Here is a 21,127-nt window from a genome sequence, read left to right as displayed (position 1 = left end):
AAGTTGAAATTTTCAACGGCCCATTTGGACCTTTCATCTTTGTAACAACAATTGAATATGTCAAAGGTCACTTGAGAATAAATATTAGGAAGAACTAGTACTGGTGGTAGCGGTACTAGTATAGTATAAGCCATAGATCTTCGAGGAGGTATGTATACGCAAGCTTCTGATACTTAGTTTGTGCGTGGATTTTCACTTACAAAAAGTGTTATTGAATACCTAAATCGGACTAACCGGCGTGAGAAGGCTGGGACAGTCATGGGGTGTTTTGTGAATTATAATGTAGCCCGGGGTGTCTCGCTCAGGGTACTTAATTGGTGTTTTTATGGTTTTATCTCTATTCACAAGTTTGTTTTTTCTTTACACCTACGAGCGAATTAAACATTTCTGTCTCAATGGTTTCCCTTTCAAATCTTTGTTTTTTTTTCTCCTGCAATATTTTTGAGATGTCTCCATATTAAAGGTGAAGTTTACAAGGCTATCATCCTCATTCACACGACTAATCGGCAGTTTTTCTTTCCCACTTTCTGTTTGAAGTAAAACAAATTTTGACGAAAAAATTCCAAGCTCTGAAGGTAACATCTAAATATATAATGTGAAACAACATGGGAGCCGAATCTCGCTTCATACAATCAAAAGGTTGAATTGTTTTTTATTTAAAACAATTCGACAAGTTAGATTCCAACGCCCCGCCCCCCCCCCCCCACAAACACACAAAAAGAAAGAAAAAGAAATAACGACAAATCCGCAATATGACCAATCGTCACGTCGAGTTTGTTTAACTGGTTTCCAGTATTGGTACAGTGTGCGTTACTTTGTTATGCTTTAAAACAGTCTGAATAATCGGGGATAAAAAGTTATGAGGCCTTCACTGGCTATGTGGTTGGTTGGGGGGGGGGGGAGTTGGAGGTTTTAATTATTGAGGTAATTAACAACAAGATCATCTCCCAATTCACTTGCTGCACAAAACAGCCGTACTAGATCAATATTTGTTGTTTCTATACACATTAAGCTCATATGCTGGCTATCAGTCTAAGACCGAAAAGAAATCCAACATAGCTCAGGCCTCTGGTATGACCCAGTTTAATGTCACTAGTAATACTGAAAATTAAGTTAAATTGAAAATCTGGAAGCCCAGTGTTTGTAACCCATACATTTACAAGTATTTTACACAATTATTTAAAAGGTAAAACATTTTGAAGAAAACAAAACTAACAATGTTTCTTTCCGTTTCTTTAATTTCTGTTGTTCAAACAAGTATCATAATAATATCAGGAAGATTCTTTTTGCAGCAAACCTTGTTTTACAAGTCTTATAGCTGAAGTCTCATTCCATAGAATATAAAGACCTAGCTGGGTTTGCAAACATAACATCTCTCACAATCCAAATTAGATCTCGGAAAAAAAGATAAAATTGTGGGATTTGAGGTGTCATAAATGCGATATCATATGATTGAACCACAATAAGGGGTTGTTTACTCTTCAAAAGAAAAATGGCTACTTATAGCCTAGGTCTTCAAAACCTCCAGAGGTTTAGCCCACTAGATATGTTATATCAAACCAGAAATGCTGAGACACTCTCTTCTGAAGTAAACCAACTTAACTACAAACATAAATGTAGATAGTTGGAGAAAGGTTTATTTTTACTTCATTACAGCATTTCTTAGTTTTTAAATGTATTTTATTTATTTTGTAAATTCAGTATCTAACGAAAATATTTGTCTTCCTCTTCTTAAGAATCCTGGAGCCACCGGTGCAATCCAGATTTCTACCTCCCAGGAATGATATCTAGATCCTTAGACTTAAAGATATCAGCTAACAGCTCTCTCATGAATCATATCTGACAGGGTTTACTGAAGGTGACACCACAATGTTATGGAATCTGGTATTATATTCACCTTGCCTTAAAAGCTGATAAGAGAGTCCTCAATGATTTGTGATTTAGTGTTTACGAGCATACATTCATTTCAGAGATGACACAAACTCAGCCATAATCTTCCAAAGAAACAAAATGAGGAATAGTGGTGGGGAATGTGGGGATGGGGTGGGGGTTGTAGTAGGGTACCCTAACACCTCTGATATTGTTTGTTTCTGTGAGACAACAGCCTCAGAGGGTGTAAAAGCATAACTGAAAATTGGTTATGTCACTGTATGTCATTACTTATAACTCTGGCTGGGATATGATTTTCCCATCATGATGTTAACTATGTTAGATAAGTTTTCCTGACTGTTAGCTTTCATTTGTCTGGAGGACCTTATAACTCAAATTAAAAGCAAAATGGATGATCATTGTCCCATGTGGAAGATGAGTTAACATTGCATTTTGCTCAAGTTTTGTAATTCACATTTGCTCTGTATTCACATGTCAGGCAATAACATAAGTGGATTAACGTGATCACAACCTTCAGCTTCTCATCAAGCGTGAGCTACAAAACACTGAATTCACACTGCAATGTAAGACACCATCCTGAGTTGCTACACATCTTGTGAGTTGATGATGTGCTTGGCAGCTGGACGACAGCTCAGCTATAATCAATATGACCATGCTCAAAAACAATATTCCAACTTACATACTTGGTAAATGATTACCTGTCAGTAAATATACAGCAATTGGATTTATTAAAAAAAATCCTGATTCATTTGAGCAACTGTTGTCATAAACCTTTCTCACTTTCATGTACCATCATCCACTGAGGACGGTATTGGTCTGAACCAGGGGTACTCAGTTTTGTTTACAAGGGCAAAACTACAACATCAGTTGGAGCAAAGGACCAAACAGAATCTAAATCTTACTACCCCTGGATTGAATAATGTGCAGCTTACTTCTGTAGGGTACTGAAGCCTAAGCCTTAATGATATACATAGCCTATAATAAAGTGCAGATTTATTCTTTCACACAGGTCAGAATACAATCTTTCACACGAACCTTCTATTGGGAGGCCCTGCTTTAAACCCAAACAAGTACACAAACTAAATGACGATTTTAAGCAAGTATCTCTTTCCAACTGAATTTCGTTTCTCTCTTCCTGTGTTAACGATAAGGTTAAAGATAAGCATAAATGAGAACTGTATAGTAAGATTAAAGCACAGTGTAGGCTTTATGTACACAGTGTAGGCTTTATGTACACAGTGTAGGCTTTATGTGCACAGTGTAGGCTTTATGTACACAGTGTAGGCTTTATGTGCACAGTGTAGGCTTTATGTGCACAGTGTAGGCTTTATGTGCACAGTGTAGGCTTTATGTGCACAGTGTAGGCTTTATGTGCACAGTGTAGGCTTTATGTACTTCCATATTACTTTTGAAGGTGTTGTGATGTACTTTACAAACTTTAACTTATGGAGATCTTTTGAAAGGCCAGCCACTGGACATCTGCAATTGACATTTCTTACACAATCTTTCAGACAAATTTTAAGTGTCAACTTTCTATGTGTCAGTAAGTTTTGTATCAAAGGAATCTATTCTAACACAGTAAGAGTTGCAAATCGATACTTGGTTGAATTTGAGTCTCTTACAAGCACGTAGTTGACAGATTCTTTCACCAGCTGCAAGAGCCCTGGCAGACAGCAGAATCCTACGGCATGACCTTTGCCCCTGCTGAAGACATGTCCCCCATTGGTGACAAAGCCTATGATTATCCTAGAGTTTAACTCCAAGAGATTAGCATTGGCTACTTTCTCCTCTAATGTTACCTTATTTTCTGGTTTTGGTTTGCCAATCTTCTGTTTCTTATCCAATTTAAATTTGTTTTTGATTGTCTCCTCTGGTGCAGGGTTTGGTTTCTTCAAATTTAGAGCTTCTAAGTCACATGGTTTGGGAAGGCAAATCATTGAAAAGGCCTCAGGTGATCCCCTCTGGAGCAAATCCACCCTGATCCAGACGAGAGCCCTCTGGTCAAGTTGGTGCAGGTCCTTGCTGGATGGTCCACCAGTAACTACTGGACCTTTTGACCCGGCTTGATTCTTTGCGGCAGTCAAAAAGATTGAGCGTAATTGTCTGAGATGAGCCCTGTTCCTCAGTATGTAGAAATCTGGCAAACCTGACAATAGCTGAGTCGCACCACCATTCCTTTCTCCTAACTGCTGACTGTCATTAAGGCCTAACTGCTGATTGTCATTAAGGCCTAACTGCTGACTGTCATTGAGGCCTAACTGCTGATTATCATTAAGGTCATACTTACTTGTCCATTCAGACAAAAGTCTATCCCAAGGACATTTAAAGGGAGACAAAAACCCCAGTTTAGCGTAGTTTGGCCGCTTTGCAGGTGGTCGTCTCAGAAATGAAGCCTCTAGATCCTTCGCTCTGATCTCTTCTATCTCCTGACCACTTTTGGTGTCTGGATATTCCTCTGGCAGCCGAGGTTGACCCTGATGAAGGCATGTATTATCACTCTCCTTCAGTCCAACGGCTCTGGCTCCTCTGAACACAAACCCGACCCAAAAGACAGTTCCCCATTTCTTGGGAAGCACAACATCCCAGCCACCGCCAAACCCAAGAGGAGAAACCATTTCATGAGAGGAGGTTGCTAGGTTATCATGCTGGACGCCAGGTGACTGGAGGAGGAGTACAGGTATTCTAGATTCCTGATTGCCAAGGTCCAGTTCTGACCCAGGAACAAGGAGATTCCGTCTGTGTTCGTTGATGGTGTGCGTAGACAACATGGTGGATCCCAGACTTTCTCTGATGCTTCCATCCCAGATATGAGAGACAGCATGCTGGGCTCCTGGTTGAGGACATCTTGGAAGTGAGTAGTCTATAGAGAGATGGGATGTAGCATGACTTAACGCCCAAAACAATATTAATGTGGTGTAAACTGTCAAAATTAATACTGATGTGGTGTAAACTGTCAAAAATAAATACTGATGTGGTGTAAACTATCAAAATTAATACTGATGTGGTGTAAAATGTCAAAAATAATACTGATGTGGTGTAAACTGTCAAAATTAAAATTGATGTGGTGTAAACTGTCAAAAATAATACTGATGTGGTGTAAACTGTCAAAAATAATACTGATGTGGTGTAAACTGTCAAAAATAATACTGATGTGGTGTAAACTGTCAAAATAAATACTGATGTGGTGTAAACTGTCAAAATTAATACTGATGTGGTGTAAACTGTCAAAAATAATACTGATGTGGTGTAAACTGTCAAAATTAAATTGATGTGGTGTAAACTGTCAAAATTAATACTGATGTGGTGTAAACTGTCAAAATTAAATTGATGTGGTGTAAACTGTCAAAATTAAAATTGATGTGGTGTAAACTGTCAAAATTAATACTGATGTGGTGTAAACTGTCAAAATTAATACTGATGTGGTGTAAACTGTCAAAATTAAAATTGATGTGGTGTAAACTGTCAAAATTAATACTGATGTGGTGTAAACTGTCAAAATTAATACTGATGTGGTGTAAACTGTCAAAATTAAAATTGATGTGGTGTAAACTGTCAAAATTAATATTGATGTGGTGTAAAATGTCAAAAATAATACTGATGTGGTGTAAACTGTCAAATTTAATACTGATGTGGTGTAAACTGTCAAAATTAATACTGATGTGGTGTAAACTGTCAAAATAAATACTGATGTGGTGTAAACTGTCAAAATTAATACTGATGTGGTGTAAACTGTCAAAAATAATACTGATGTGGTGTAAACTGTCAAAATTAATACTGATGTGGTGTAAACTGTCAAAATAAATACTGATGAGGTGTAAACTGTCAAAATTAAAATTGATGTGGTGTGAACTGTCAAAATTAATATTGATGCCGATGGTGTGGTGTCAAACTGTCAAGGCAATGTTTCTATGTCCACGTTGTATTTCTATACCATTTTTAAGTTTCAGAAGTGACCTGGCCTTTAAATATCTAAGGCTCATCAATTAAAGTGGCTGAGCCACCAAGTCTAACACACAGTTCATTAGTATCAGTTCCTTAGGTGATTGAACTCAATAAGAAACTAATGCTTTTATAACCTCAAATTACATGTTTACTATGCATTACAAGTTGGTCAAGGACAAATGAGTTGAATGTCATCTAAGGGTGCTTTGTTGTTCTCATTTGCATGTTATGGCAAAGCTCTCAGAATTTATAAAACAAACAATTATTAAAGATTTATATTTAGATATTCCAAAGCAAGTAGAATGTCTTGTTTACAGTGCTTTTATTTTCTTTATATTTTATGGAAAAATGAGTCAAGTCACAAAATGTATGACTTTCAAATTTCTTGTCGATGTGGCATAGGGAAATGTGATTGGATATGATTAAAACTTGCTGTATACCAAAAAGGCTTTCAAAAGTTGATTTTTTTATTAAATTAATTTTACTAATTAAATTAATTAGTTTAGTGGCGGCCATATTATTTATTCTAACATGGCAGAATATAAAGGCTGAATGCGATTGCTATTTGAAACTTCAAGTCACAAATCTGGTTCATAAATAACTTCTTTTCGGAGTACTCTAGAGAGTTATTTTAGTTGGACATTTAAAGTGTCTGTAAGATAAGATATCTAAGAACACTTTAGCAAAGTTTTCTTCAAACTGAAGAATATCAAGTTTTCTTCAAACATACACGTGTGAAACTTCAATGAATACTCTGTGCTATACATAAAATTCATTACCTGCTTTCAGGGGATCAGTTTCAACTTTGTGTCTCTGTTTTGGTAGTAAGATTCTCGGGTCTCGAACCGTCAGGCCAACTACACATCTTGAGGGAAGTGCTGTAGTCGACTGGATGCTCTCTAAACTTTTCCAGAAATGACTCTGTTGCTCATGAATAGTCATCAGGTTTGGATTCTGCAAATATTTGAAGATATGTCAAAATAAAAGTGAAACTCACTCAATACCAGCCAGAGACATTCACCAAAAAATAGTTTGGAAACTCAAATTTTCTAGAAGCAGTGTTTGTTGCACATATCTGTCATTCAACAGTTGCATTAAATAGATCCAACAGTCTAATAATATGATAAAAGTAAACACCTGTGTAGACTCACTGGGCAGTGTGAGCACATATGAAGTTCTTAACTCAGAAGGTAGGTTTCTTAACACTTTTAGCAACAGCAGGTTTATAAACCAACAAGGGGATAAAGCTCCCCCCCCCCCCTGCCACTACCCACACTCTAATGAAAATGAAGTATTTATCTCTTATTCAAAAGTTTTTCATATAAAGTCACATGTAAAGAACTTACTGCTGAAGTAGCTTTTTACACTATGCTTCTAAAACACACCACTTAGTCAAAAACTTACAAATGATGTCACAAGTGAGTGAGTTTACCCAACATAAGGGTCAAAAGAAATAACAACTAAGCAAATAATGTGTTCTTTTTTTTATTTTGTGATGGAGAGTGGAACCACCAGGAGTTATTACAGTTCAGTCGGTATAAGACTCCTTCCGGGAATCGAACCCAGAACTCTCTCTACACAATTTAGTTCATGTTTATAGCAGCACCCATTTCCAACATCTTGATTTATTTTCCTTACAAGAAGCTAATTGTGTGTTTCATTACTAATGCATTAGAAAGTGTTACTTGCCAGTGATCAGCTTTCAACTAATTGATGAAACTGACAGCTCTGTCTTTGTTATGTTTAAAAAAAAGATTGAGAGAGCTGTGTGTAATTGCAGTTTAAAAACTGAGCAAATTGTTCCTTATTTCACCAGAATATTCTGCACTATTTAAAGAGGTAAAGGCTGGACAACTATTGTATGAATTAACAAATACGATGATAACCGTCTTGGCACCCTTCAACTTTACGGTCGTTCCTCCAAACAATGGAAATTATAGCAGATTAGATTGGAAATTTATACATTTCCCACTTGGATGTTGCCAGCCTGTTCCATTACTTGACTCTCTAGCATATCTGAGGGCATAGAGGGCATAGAATCTCTAAGCCAACAGGCTTTAAGATTCTTAGCCAGATTTTATATGCATACATGCAAATGAGTACAAGATATTTAAGTCTTGTTACCAGCATGATACACTCCTGTGCACATACATACAAAGTATGACACTCATCCAGGATTTAGTTATCATGTTTACAAGGTTTTCAACACCATCATATATGTATCATTCCTTCAGTAAGCTAAGTGATTCTTCTATAATCCAGAAATCTGAACTCCTATTACCTGACATATCTTGTCCTGCCACCAGAAGCTTCCCTCACTCTCTGTGTCTGACTTTGGTGGAATACTGGAGACTTTAAATGCGTCGGTGACTACTGCAGTAGCCTGAGGCCCTCGCAGACGAAATCTAAGCAGCTCACCTCTGAGGTCATTGACCTTAATGGAATCTGCTTGGCATAGAAAAAACAGAGAAAAAAGAAAGCAAAATAATAGAAACAATTCACTAGTGTTCAACCGATTATGCATAACAGAAAATACCGATTACCGATTATTTTTTTCATAATCGTACCGATTCCGATTCCGATTATTTGAAAATGAGAGAATATCCCGTCTATACGAAATCGGCAATAACGTTTGACAGAAACAATTATTGTTGTGACTTTCCCCCATTTCCTTTTGCTTCGTTGTTATACAATGCTCTAAGGTAGGTTTCCAAAATACGGAAATATGACATCCTACCTAGTCAGCACTGTGCTAAGGGAATGGCCTAACCACCTCAACGGGAATGTCACCTGTTAATGGCTTGAAATGGGTTAAGAATAGTTACTCAAAATATCCATCTCAAAAAGTATCTCAGACAAACCATCCATCTTCAATCTTTACCAAAGTGTAAATTTTAATGACATATTGCCTTCATTCCGACATTATTTTGTACTTATTTTCAGTATTATACCGTTTAAGGACAAATAGAAATGTTACGAATTTGAAGTTAAACATACCTATTCGTTACCTATTTAACTCCATTCAGGTTCAATTAGAAAATGTAAGCTTAGGCCAATCAAACTGAAAAGCAAATTTTATCATCGTATCTTGTTTAAAATTACTCTAAAATGTAATACCAGATTGATGTAAAGAAATAATAACAACTAGAAACTATTCCAATATAAAATATAACATTCTCTCTTTAAGACATATCACTTACAGTACCTTCCAAACAAATGCCGATTTCCAGCAAATTGGAAGTTGTAAACTAAGCTACGCATTTTTTTTTTTTTTGCAAACCGATGGTTAGGCTACATTTCCCATTGACTTAGTGTGGTTGTTAGGCTAACATGTGGTCGAAGATTGCAGTTTCCGTGGATATTTTTATTTTTTATTTGCGACACAACTGGAGCGAATAAACAGATGGGGTTAGATTTCCATGCAGTCGACTTAGTGTGAAGTAAGGCTACCATGTGGTCGGAGATTTGTGTTGATTTTAGGTTATTTTCGCTGGTACTGAAATTGCTTTGTGCAGGCCGTAATTTGCGACGGGAAATTCCCGGTGATTGTGCGCGACCCTCTCGCACTGCTTCAAATTTGATGCGAGATGTGAAAACTGTTTGCGCGATTCGCGCTGCAACTGCAATTCCTAGCTAAAGCAAACGCATCACAATTAATTTTGCACAGACACCTGATATAACAAGGGCGATTTTCTTATATTTCTTTTTTCTTTTTCGCACTCGTAATTGTGCTTTAGGAGGTCTTTTCAGCACTTGCGAGGGCGAATTGCCCATAGCCCCCGCTTATTTCCGACCCTGTCCAGCACATTCGTTAATTCGCGAAATTGGTATTGCTGCTATGCTTACTGTGCCAAGAAATATGAAGTCACTAACCACGAGGGAAGCAAAATCGGCGACCCTGGCAGCCTAATTTGATGAAAGTATACACTGTGAAAGACGTATGGATGTCTTATTTTAATATTTCGTAGTAAAAGAACAAACCTAATACATCAGTTGATATTTTCAACTCCCATATGTTTTTGAATAATGATATTTTCACCTTCCATATGTTTTTGAATAATCGGTATCACATAACTGGTATTCCACGTAATTTTTACCGATTCCGATTATGTTCCGATTATGCAATATTCGTACCGATTCCGATTAGGTTAATCGGTTGAACACTACAATTCACACAACTCTAGATTCAATGACAAAGGTAAGTTTTCTAGAGACAGAGCAGTGAACAGGGCTGTTTGTGTTCACACTACAACAGACACAAACAGCCCTATTCGTGTTTGGCCAGGTAGTTATGATCAGATCCCAAAGAGATGGCACTATTCAAAAACAGATGGTCTGAAATACAAAGGCCCTCTGCCAGCTTATAATAGCAAACTTTAACTGTGCAGATTCCACAAGCAAATTTTATTATCTTCAAAATCCTTTCAAATAAATAAGTAAAATAAGTTCTTTCGCATCTCTTTCAAAAGCACTATAAAGATGGTTTCTAGGATTTTTTAGATTTAATATTGTTCTGTCGTGTTGGTTTTAAGGTTCTAACTTCAATTGAAATTTCACTATTTAGCATTCAAATTGCAGATTTTGTAGTCAATCTGTTTTATCGCTTTACTCTTCACCAGTGCTTTTAATAGTTTTTCGATCTCATATTCCTGTATATTTCTGTAGATGGTATATGTATTTACTGTTTTTTCTATTTAATGTTTTATGTCATTGTATTTTCTAGATTGTTTGTAAAGCGCATAGTGCGCTATATAAGATTTTATTTACATTACATTACTTTCCTTAGAGAATTCTTACATATAAAGTAGGGTCTGCATCTGTACTTCTGCAATGTAAGTGCTGGCCAAATAATGATGCTTGTGTTGAACAGTGACAGCCTATCAATATAAGACATCAATGCAAGCAACTGGCATATATAAAATGAGTTTATATTGGTTGACTTGCACTGCAAGAGACATAACCATTGTTACCGTAAGTACTTTGAACAGTTAGTACTAACTCACTCAACAGTAGCTTATAGAGAAAACCACACAGGGGCTGATGGGCACATTACAATATCACCTTTCAAGTTTGCCATTCTAAAATTCACATACCTGACATTGAAACCTTCATATCTCCAACATATTTTAAATAAATTTATAAAGCTTGAAAACACAACAGCTCTTACGGCAAATTATCGGGCCTCCTCCGCCTCCCCCCCATCAACTTTACCCCTCCTCCCCAAACAGATTCACTCAACTGACCAAAAATGTTACCATAGAAACAAAAATTTAACTGCCAGTTTAAAGCAGACTTTGATCACCATCATTTTCAATAGTGACATTAAAGCTTCTATTTGGAGTTGGACAACTTACCTGATTCTATGATCACTTTGATTGCATCAAGCACTTCACTAAAGGCTGAAGGGTGCACCCACATCCAAAGCTTCCTGTCTGCAGAGGGAGCTGCTGATGTTGATTCATCTTTGATTGGATCTGTAAGGGTAAGACACTGCCACAGAAACTGTACTTTGGTGATTGCTCCATATGGGAATGTCCCTTTGTGGTATAACATGGTCTCACCATGATGCTGTCCAGAGAGGTACATCTCAGCTCCTAGGGTTAACCCTGCAGGGGAAATAAATGGGTAGGAGTTCTGTAAGCCATACATGTCAGGAACAATAGCGAGTAAAGAAAAAACCACTGCATTTTTATGTTATGGTCAAGAGATTATTAAAATCCTTGGAAACTTCCAAAAAGTGAGCCGGTTTGCAAAACATTCTGATGCTTGTCAAGATTATTGGAAGGTCTGGTGATAACTTCTCTGCCCAAAATCATCAATTTCTGCATAGTATGAGAATACTATAAAATTATAACTTTATGCTTTAGTTGGTTGAGTAAGATGCCTTATGTTTATCCTTTTCATCTTCCAAAAAAAACCAGGAAAAAAAAACCGCAGTCTCAAAATGAAAAGCAGAGTCATGATAATTTCCCACTAATTACGTAATCTTTGATTTCTTTCAGATACATTCAGCGATCAGTCCCAACTTATATCTTTGGTAAATTATGCTGAAATGACTGTGTAACAAGTCATGCACTGAAAATATGTCCACATAAAGCTGCATAAATTTCAAAACCATGTTAAGAGACCTGTGTGAACTTGTTCCAACAGTTAGACAGTGCATCCTACATGATAGGTTATCCTCTGAAACTATATCCGTTACTCGATAGTGATAGTACTGCAGCACATTCCCCAATACTTTAACCCCGGATCTCACAATACACATGCACAGGCTGAATTTAACAAGCTTCTTAACATGTATTCAGGTGCCTGACCAACTAGGATAGCAAGCCACTACACCAACAGAGAGAGAGAATTCTTAAACTTTGACAGCTACACTGCAAAGCTCCTGCACTAAACCATATATAAGTTAAATAATATGCAAAGCATACATTGAATATTCATCCTGAGTCATCTACAAATTATTGCATATAATTATGTAATTGAAAATCTTTTGCAATGCAGAGTGTTACATTATCCTTATCCACACTTTCCAAATTCCAACTATCATTAACTGGGTTATGACTAACCTGTTTCTGGACACAGCTGATAATGTCCTAACAACCTTTGACCTATATAATGTCATAGAATGACACTAGAAACACATTCAAGCCCTTTTCAAGTACTTTGCACTGACTGACCTGTTTCTGGACAAGTCAATTGACATAAGCTCTCAATGATGTTCTCTTGTCTACCCTTGACCTCTATAACCTCATAGAATGATATTTCTTGAATTGTGCAATGCTTCACAGTTGATCTATATGCAGCTCTGACACCCTTGTCACATGGGTGTAGTGGTAACTTGTAACCCCACTGTTGGGCCATCTTGAATCTTTTGGCATGCCAAAGATGAGTCTCAAGCCAAACTTTGTCACCCTGTCGTTTTTCAAATTTCTCTCTCAGATTCTTCGGCCTCCTCTTCTGTCGTCTAGATGCTGCTTTAGCTTTTGTCTTCTTGTTAGCATTGGCCAGGGATTTAGTCATCTAAAATAATAGGACAGAGTTAAATACTTGAAAGAATGGCTTCATGCATCACAGCTCTGAAAAAAAAACTGAAATGCTGGGTTTCTTAAAAGGTTGATGTTATTGGACCGCAAGTTCATAAGAATATTAAAACCATAAAATACCCAAGTAACATAAAATGCAGGTTAGAAACTGTGTACAGTAACTGTTGTTTTTAATAAGATAATTGCTTACCCGATGTTCAGCAGCTCTTCTCAGTCTTACAGGGAGCCGTTTAACATTATGACTCATAGACCTCCTTCTCATGTGCTTGGGAAGTCCCAGTGCTTGAGTGTTCTTTGTAACAGCAGGGAGGTCATTCTGAATGGATCTGATCTCTTTGGCTCGGGCTTTCACGAATCGAGTACAGTCAATAACTGTTCCAAAAACAAATAAAGCAAACTAGACTGATTTGAAGCAACTTAAAAGTCTCAACTTGAAGAAACAATATCCAGCTACAATTCTTTTAACATTTCAACATCCCCCCCCCCACACACTAGCACTTACCCTAACACTTCAAACAGAATAACTGGGCACTTGTACTCATTAAAGGAAAGTCATATGCCAATATGACATCTGATGAAACTGCCTATCTTATGATGTAATTTTTAAATTGCCAGAGTGTAACCTCTGCTGAACCCAAATGACCTGTAAATGACACCAAAATCAATAGCGTTCTTATACTCATTGTAGAGAAGACATAGCCATATATACCAGCTACTGCAGTTTTATATAGACTGGAAATATCTTATTTACACAGTTAAATTGACACCTGATGACATTAAATGAACTCTGACCTACATCAAATCGTTTACAAACTATACAATACACAAGGCTATCAAACCATGCATATATGAGCTCCTTTCATGTTCTGGTTTGAAGAAATAGCACTTTTGATATAATCACATTTTGCCTTCTGCTGACCCCAAATGACCTTTGACCTCCACTAGTTACAGGATATCCACATGCTAAATATAAGAATAGGTGACCCTCTTTGAGATATCATGTTTACAAAAGATTTTCACACTTTGTCTCTCTGTTGACCTTAAATGGACATTGACATTCATGAAAAACACTACAGATCATCTACTCAGAAATGGCAAGCTTTGCACCAAGTTTGAACTTCCTACAACTGCTACTTCTTGAGATATTGTCAGAAGATGCTTTCAGACTTTGACTTGGATTTATGAGCTTGTTTCTTCAAAATGCCCTCTCCATAAAGTAAATCATGGAAGAATTTGAAAAATACTTTATGCAATGTGAACAACAAAACCAAACACCAAAATCAAGTTGAGTCAAGGTTTTGGACAGCACAAACTAGATACATAACTGGGCACACAAAAAAAGAAGCTTACAGTGGCATGCTAAAGTCAATGGAGCAATGAAAATATGAAACTTACACTTGGGATTAAAATGTTTAGGAATGCCTTCAATAGTATTCAATCCTTCCATTTCTATCTTGGTGGGTTTAATTGATGATTGGGTTGGTGAGATATCTAGACCATAACAAGAAATAAAATTAGGAGGACATAAGAAAAAAGGGGTACAATTGTACTTTAAAAGTCAACATAACCATGAAATCAAATTTCTGTGACGTGACCTATAACTGTAGGTATTAACCAACTAGAATGAACAAACACAACAAGCACCGTGGTCGAGGGTGAACACAACTAAAACCTAAACGTGGTCCAGGGAGCATACTACTAATAACATCACATTCTCCCCTAACTAAACAATTGTCCTAAAGTTAATGTAACTAATAACTAAACAACTACAAGTGTTCTTTAAATGTCCAGTATAACACAAACTCTCCACAAACTCTGACTCACAGATCTAACCTGTCCGGTGGCCTTCGAGGCCTTTGCGACCTTCTCAGAGAAGGCACTTCATTACTATCAATTAACTCTTGGCCCTGCTCAAGTTCTACTGGGCCATTGTCCTCGATTGATGATTCCATTTGATCAGTACTTTTCTCCAGTCTTGGGGTAGCTTCCCCGATTGGTGCTAGGTGACGTACAGAGACAGTTGTCTCTCTCCCATCTGACAGTCTAACATGGGCATATTGTGGGTTTGCTTGGATGACCTCGACCTCATCCACTAAAGGATCAGTCTTATGTAACCGAACATGCCTTTTAAGAAGTGCAGGACCTGGATTGCAAAGCCATGAAGGGACTGAACACCCTGTTGCAGACTTCCGGGGGAAACTGAAAAACCTTTCATGGGGTGTCACATTTGTTGCCGTGGACAACAGAGATCTGATGGAATGAAGGGCATCTTGCAGGACTTCTTGCCAGTACTTAGGTGGCAAGCTGCGTGCTTCGAGTGCCAATGTAATAGCCTTCCATATGGTGCCATTGTAACGTTCTGCTTGACCGTTTCCTTGTGGGTTATAACTAGTAGTTCTACTACTAGCAATACCCTTGCTTGTTAGAAAGTCTCGTAGTTCCTTACTCATGAAGGCTGATCCTCGATCTGAATGGATGTAGGACGGCATGCCAAATAAAGCGAAAAGGTGGCAAAGGCACTGGATGACAGTGGACGAAGTCATATCAGAACAAGGAAACACAAACGGGAATCTGGAGAATTCATCAATAATGGTAAGGAAGTAAATGTTTTTGTTTGTGCTTGGCAATGGGCCTTTGAAGTCAATATTAAGCCTTTCAAAGGGCTGGGTTGCCTTGATCAGGTGAGCTTTCTGTGGTTTGTAGAATCTAGGTTTACATTTTGCACAGATACGGCAAGACGCTGTCATTTTCTTTACATCATCTACAGAGTAGGGAAGGTTCTTTGACCTAACAAAATGAAACATCCTGACAACTCCTGGGTGACTTAGAGCATTATGCAATTCATACAGAATATCAATGTCCATAGTTGCAGAACAGATTGAGCGTGAAAGCGTATCAGGGGGAATGTTCTCTTTGCCAGGGCGATAGATTATATCAAAGACATAGCAAGATAGTTCCATCCGCCAACGCATTATTTTCTCATTTTTGATCTTTCCTTTGTGATTAGTGTCAAACATGTACTTGACTGATTTTTGATCTGTCACAAGAACAAAATGTTTCCCAGTAAGGTAATGCCTCCAATGGCGCACAGCTTCTATGATCGCTTGTGCCTCCTTTCAACTGATGCGTGACGGCGCTCTGAGCCTTGTAAGGTGCGCGAAAAGAAAGCCACTGGGCGACCCGCTTGGTTTAGAGTTCCTGCTATTGCAAATTCTGAAGCGTCCGTTTCTACCTGGAATGGGAGAGACTCATCAATGGCAACAACCACTGAATTCTCAATTTCCTTCTTTAATTTCTCAAAAGTCTCATTCGCTTCATCTGATATTGGAAACAGTGTGACTGTTGCTAATGGACGAATCTTTCGAGCATAGTCTGGAATCCATTTAGAACAGTAAGCAAAGAATCCAAGTGTGCGTCTTAGTGATTTCATGTTTTCAGGTGATTTGAGTTCACGAAGGGGACGGAGACGCTCGGGGTCGGGGCGCTTTGTACCATTTTCCACCAGATAACCTAGGATACTTATTTTGGTGGTGAAGAATGTGCATTTGTTCTCATTATACACAATGTTCTTTCTCTTTGCAGCCTCTAAAATCTTTGCAAGTTATGATCATGCTCTTTCTGGTCCCTACCACAAATGGTGATGTCATCCAAATAAGCAAAAGTCTCTGTGAGTTTTTCTTCCTCAATGAAAGAATCCATGATCCTTTGAAAGCATGGGACCCCATTTGTGACACCGAAGGGGACTCGAGTAAACTGATAGAGGCTTCCATCTGACTCAAAGGCTGTGTAGCTTTTATCATCTTCCTTGAGTGGTACTTGGTGATATGCGCTGCGCAGGTCAATGGTGCTAAATACCTGATATTGAGCGATCTTATCCACAGTTTCATCTATTCGTGGAAGTGGGTAACTGTCCTGGAGGGTGAATCTATTGTTTCAGAGTAATCGATGGCAAGTCGTTTCTTGTGGTTTTCGTCTTTGGTAACCACAACTTGAGCTCTCCATGGAGAATTGCTTTTCTCAATGATTCCTTTGCGTAAGAGGCGTTGAGTCTCAGCTGCTATAAATTTCTTGTCATCTGAGCTGTAGCGACGAGATTTTGCAGCTACTGGGTGGATGTCAGGACTAAGGTTAGCAAATAGTTGCGGCGGTTCTGTTCTCAAGGTTGTTAAACCGCATAGGACTAGGGGAGGGAGTTCCCCTCCATACTTAAGGATGACACTTGAATGCTTTTGCTGGAAATCCTGACCGAGTATAACATCCGCACACAATCCTGGTAATACTCCTAAGATCACGTTTTTATAGCAATGCCTGTTGAGAACAATGTCCACATAACAAACACCTTTTGTTTTGACAGATAATGAGGACGAGGCCATGTTAACTGAAACCCCTGAAGGTTTTAGTTCCAAAGAGAGTGCTTTAGCTAGCTGTGGGTGAATAAAGCTTTCGGTACTGCCACTATCTATGAGGCAGTCAGCTAGCCTGCCATTAATGGTTACTTGTACACTGGCTTTGGCGAGTTTTGGTGGGCTTGCTGCACTTATTGCAGTGGCTAGGGTGGAGAGGGAGGCTGAAGTCTTTGAGTTTGATTTGGATTGACATACCTTGGCAAAATGACCTCTCTTATCACACTTGTTACATGTCTCGTCTCTTGCTGGGCATCGTGAACGTGGGTGCTTTGCATATCCACAAAAGAAACACTTTGCAGTAGTTGTGGATGCGCTATCAATAGTTTCCATTAGTGGTTCAGGTCTGATGTCACTTTTTACTGCAGCACTTTGGGGTGTCAGTGTAGGGGGTCCATGAAGAGTATACGATTCTGAGTTCTTTTGTGCTGATTCAAGTGCACGAGCTTGATCATGCATTGTTTGCAAATCAAGAGTTTTGTTTTCTAGGAGCCTTTGTCTTATGGAAGGGGAAAGTAAGCCACTTATGAAAGAGTCACGAATGTATTCATCGCGATATGCTTCTGCTGTGACTGACTTAAAGTTGCAATCATTAGCAAGAGTTTTCAGAGCTTGCAAATATGTATCCAAAGACTCACCAGGTTCTTGACGTCTAGTCGCTAACAGATGGCGAGCGAAAATCTCGTTCTTTGGTTTAACATACAAGTCGCCGAGGATTTTAATCGCTGTCTCGTATGTAGTACAGTCCGCTATCGATTCGTATACTTTAGGCGAAACGAAGTTAGTAAGTATACATAGCTTGTTAGGCTCTCCTGTGAGAAAAGATATGAAATTTTCGAATGTCTTAAACCAGTGTTTCCATGCTTTAGCAGCATTTTCAGAGTTCGAATCTGCATCAAAACGTTCTGGGCGTAGAATCCTATCCATTTTAGATTTTAGTTGGTTAAATTGACGTGACCTATAACTGTAGGTTTTAACCAACTAGAATGAACAAACACAACAAGCACCGTGGTCGAGGGTGAACACAACTAAAACCTAAACGTGGTCCAGGGAGCATACTACTAATAACATCACATTCTGCAGGGGCAATATTTACAAATTGTACACTGTAATAAACTGTGCACTTGGTTGCAATTAACCATTTTATGTTAAAATTGTGTATTTTGATTGTGATTGGGGTGAATAAACAAACAGGCCATGCTTATTCACCAGAAAATTAGGTAAATAGCCACAACCAAAGAAATCGTTCTGTTAATTGTAACTTTACTTTCTTTACATGGGCAAGGCCAGCCTATATGAATCATATATGTATGTCATGGTCTAAGTATAATCTGGCATTAATGTTGGTCCAACATCAACTGGCCCTGCTACTGTAGCCTACCATCAGGCCTGAACTTACATTGGCTAATTTTAGCACAATATATAACTTGGAGTTAAGTTAGGCCTTTAGACTGGGCCTTGGCTGATGTACAGTATGCAAGAGTACTTAGAAGACTAAGGTAGGCCTAACCTAAGTGCAGTATTTGATTTGGCCAGAATCTCATCACAAAATGTGACACTTTGCACCCCATTTGCAATGCAATTGTCAAAATGTATAGCATAAAAATGTGATGCAGTATAGCCTAGGCCTATTTGCAAATTCATTCAGTAACTCTGTATCATGCATGGTTGATTGTTGTGATTTACTTGTTTCAAAGTCAAACAAATTCAATCTTTGTAGGAAATTTTGGTTCTTTTGAGGTGTTTTTTTTTTATATAAAAGAAAGAAGGAAATATGTTCATTCCAGACCAGAGTGTGTTTTGCACATGACTAGTTGTGTGTACCTACTACTGGTTCATTTAGTCACAAAGTGTGTAATTCTATTACTAGGCCTAATACTAGTTCTACTACATCGAGGTAACAAACCAAGTAGGCCTAGCTTGAACTCAGGACTCAAGAAACGGGTGATTACTGCTCCTCAACTTAAGTTAGGCTATGTTGAACTTGAACTTTGAAGGTTCAAACCACTATGGAGTAGGGGAGCCTAGGCTAGGCCTTGCTTTGAGACGTAGGCCTAGCCTAGAGTTGACCTAACCATAGAAATAGACTCAGATGATCTAACTTGGCAAGCCTAGTAATATAATGACTCGGAGTTGGATATTCAGCTCTCTTACTTAGGCTAGTAGTAGTACTGGTTTATTCAAACCTAAGATAGGCCTAGGCTAGGCCTAGTCTGTTACTAGTACTACTAATGTTAGGCTACCTTCGAACAATCTTCAGTCCAGATCATGTCAATCTGTAACTTGTTGTAAGTAAAGATACCGTTTTAAGAAATGTCACCCAATATAGGGCCAGCGCAAGGTAACCGACGGCGATACCTTAAGTTAACGACCCAAACAACTATAATCAACTACTGCCGCAGATTAACAACTTCTGACTGCACGTCAACAGTCACATCAGGGGCGATTTGTGCAGTATCAAGACCAAGAGCATGCATGGGTACATCAAACTTTCAAAGTAGCGTTGTCGTCCGATTCTTTGATCCATATCTAACACCTAACGTTAGCCAACTTAGCAATACGCGTGTTGGGTGATTATGGAGCGCCAATAGGGAAACAAAGGTCATCCTTGTTGCATATTCGGTAAACGTAAACCCGAAAAAATGTCGCACGACCAGCAATTGAAACACATCACGGCATTTGAAAAAGGCAATCGTTTTTATAATAAGGACATTATAAAAAATATTAAAAAAGAGTATTAGGCTTGCGATAATGCGCATGCAAAATAGAAACATCGCTGCAACAGCATGCGACTAAAATAATATACAGTATAGCTTAGGTCCGATATTTACCAATGACTCGTGAAGCTTCAATTGGCCTAACTTCGTCACCATCATATGGTTACAGCCTCAATGTAAGGTTACTAGAGTTGAGAGTAGATCAGGTTATTTGTATTTCCATTTTATTGGGACCCTCTTATATATTTATCATGGATGATATATGTTTAAAGATCGGTTTAAGTAGGTTAAATGGCATTCAGACTTTCTTCAGATGATCTGAACCTTCCCGAACCCGTAGCAATGATTTCTGAGGTGGAGGGAGACCAATAATTGACTAATGGAAAGACATTAACAATTTAAGGAGGGTCAAATTACCCGTGCCCTTCAAGTTGTTGTGGACATGTTTGTAGCACAGATGGGCGAACAATAGTCTGCACCCAGGGAGAGGACCCCCCCCCCCCGGTGCCCATGTCTGGATACGGGCCTGCGTACCGAGACTATGGAGAAACCCCATTTAAACTTCACATAAAAGTTCAAGATTACTTTTATGAACAACTTTGCATTAAGAACTAATGAAATACCTTAATTTAGCCTATAGTCTAAATATTACTCAGAATTCATCTTGTCATTTTACCTCAAACTTTTATTATTTTTTCGGGAGGAAGACGCCCAGGGCCGCACCGCTCCCTCCTTTATAAAATCCTCAGCACTCGTATGTGACCCCTCCCCAGTGGCGGAGATTTCTTGTCAGAAGTGGGGGGGTTGCAGGCCATTGATGAAATAAAAAGTCATAACTGCTGGCTCACTATCTAAGTGGAGCGCCACCATAAGTTGGCGCGAAGTGCACAAAAATTTTTTGGCAAATATTGCCTCCCAAATTGCAGTAAATTGCACTGCCCAGGCCTTAAAAAGCTGCATTTAACCAGGGGCGTATGCAGGATTTTCTAACCCGGGGGGCGCATATTACTATCTAAGCGGAGCGCCACCATTGGTTGGCGCGCAGCGTACAAGCAAATTTCTGGTTTTGGTACCCCCAGATCACCGGAAATGGCACTTCTCGGGCTTGAAACTGACCAACCATATGTAC

General features: G+C 38.5%; 2 protein-coding genes across 4 annotated transcripts; both read right to left on the bottom strand.

Moving 5' to 3' along the window:
• Positions 1–3,195: 3,195 nt before the first annotated feature.
• LOC139973529 (ribonucleases P/MRP protein subunit POP1-like) lies at positions 3,196–19,827 on the bottom strand. Of its 3 annotated transcripts, none has more exons than XM_071980265.1 (8): positions 19,525–19,827; positions 14,274–14,369; positions 13,069–13,250; positions 12,513–12,855; positions 11,187–11,438; positions 8,114–8,277; positions 6,612–6,786; positions 3,196–4,750 (listed from the first exon to the last, which is right to left on the bottom strand). In XM_071980265.1, the coding sequence occupies exons 2-8, from the start codon at positions 14,323–14,325 to the stop codon at positions 3,456–3,458; spliced, it is 2,463 nt and encodes an 820-aa protein (XP_071836366.1). In that variant the 5' UTR covers positions 14,326–14,369; positions 19,525–19,827; the 3' UTR covers positions 3,196–3,455. The 3 variants fall into 3 exon arrangements, with proteins under 3 accessions (XP_071836366.1, XP_071836367.1, XP_071836368.1); XM_071980266.1 differs by having other exon boundaries at positions 19,640–19,827; XM_071980267.1 differs by lacking the exon at positions 14,274–14,369.
• Positions 16,766–18,208, bottom strand: LOC139973533 (uncharacterized). The gene has a single exon (XM_071980279.1). The coding sequence runs from the start codon at positions 18,206–18,208 to the stop codon at positions 16,766–16,768; it is 1,443 nt and encodes a 480-aa protein (XP_071836380.1).
• Positions 19,828–21,127: the final 1,300 nt, after the last annotated feature.

The sequence above is a fragment of the Apostichopus japonicus genome, chromosome 9 (genome assembly GCF_037975245.1).
Source record: "Apostichopus japonicus isolate 1M-3 chromosome 9, ASM3797524v1, whole genome shotgun sequence".
In the NCBI taxonomy this organism is placed as follows: domain Eukaryota; kingdom Metazoa; phylum Echinodermata; class Holothuroidea; order Aspidochirotida; family Stichopodidae; genus Apostichopus; species Apostichopus japonicus.
The sequence above is the reverse complement of the archived record's forward strand: the minus strand, read 5'-3'. Positions and strand labels throughout refer to the sequence as shown.

Excerpts from the sequence above, each read along its gene's own strand:
- LOC139973529 (XM_071980265.1), bottom strand. The coding sequence starts at position 14,325 with ATGGAAGGATTGAATACTATTGAAGGCATTCCTAAACATTTTAATCCC. Across the intron at positions 13,251-14,273 it reads TAAACATTTTAATCCCAAGT|TTATTGACTGTACTCGATTC; the intron begins GTAAGTTTCATA and ends TTTTTGGAACAG. Across the intron at positions 8,278-11,186 it reads CAAAGTGATCATAGAATCAG|ATTCCATTAAGGTCAATGAC; the intron begins GTAAGTTGTCCA and ends TATGCCAAGCAG.
- LOC139973533 (XM_071980279.1), bottom strand. The coding sequence starts at position 18,208 with ATGGATAGGATTCTACGCCCAGAACGTTTTGATGCAGATTCGAACTCT.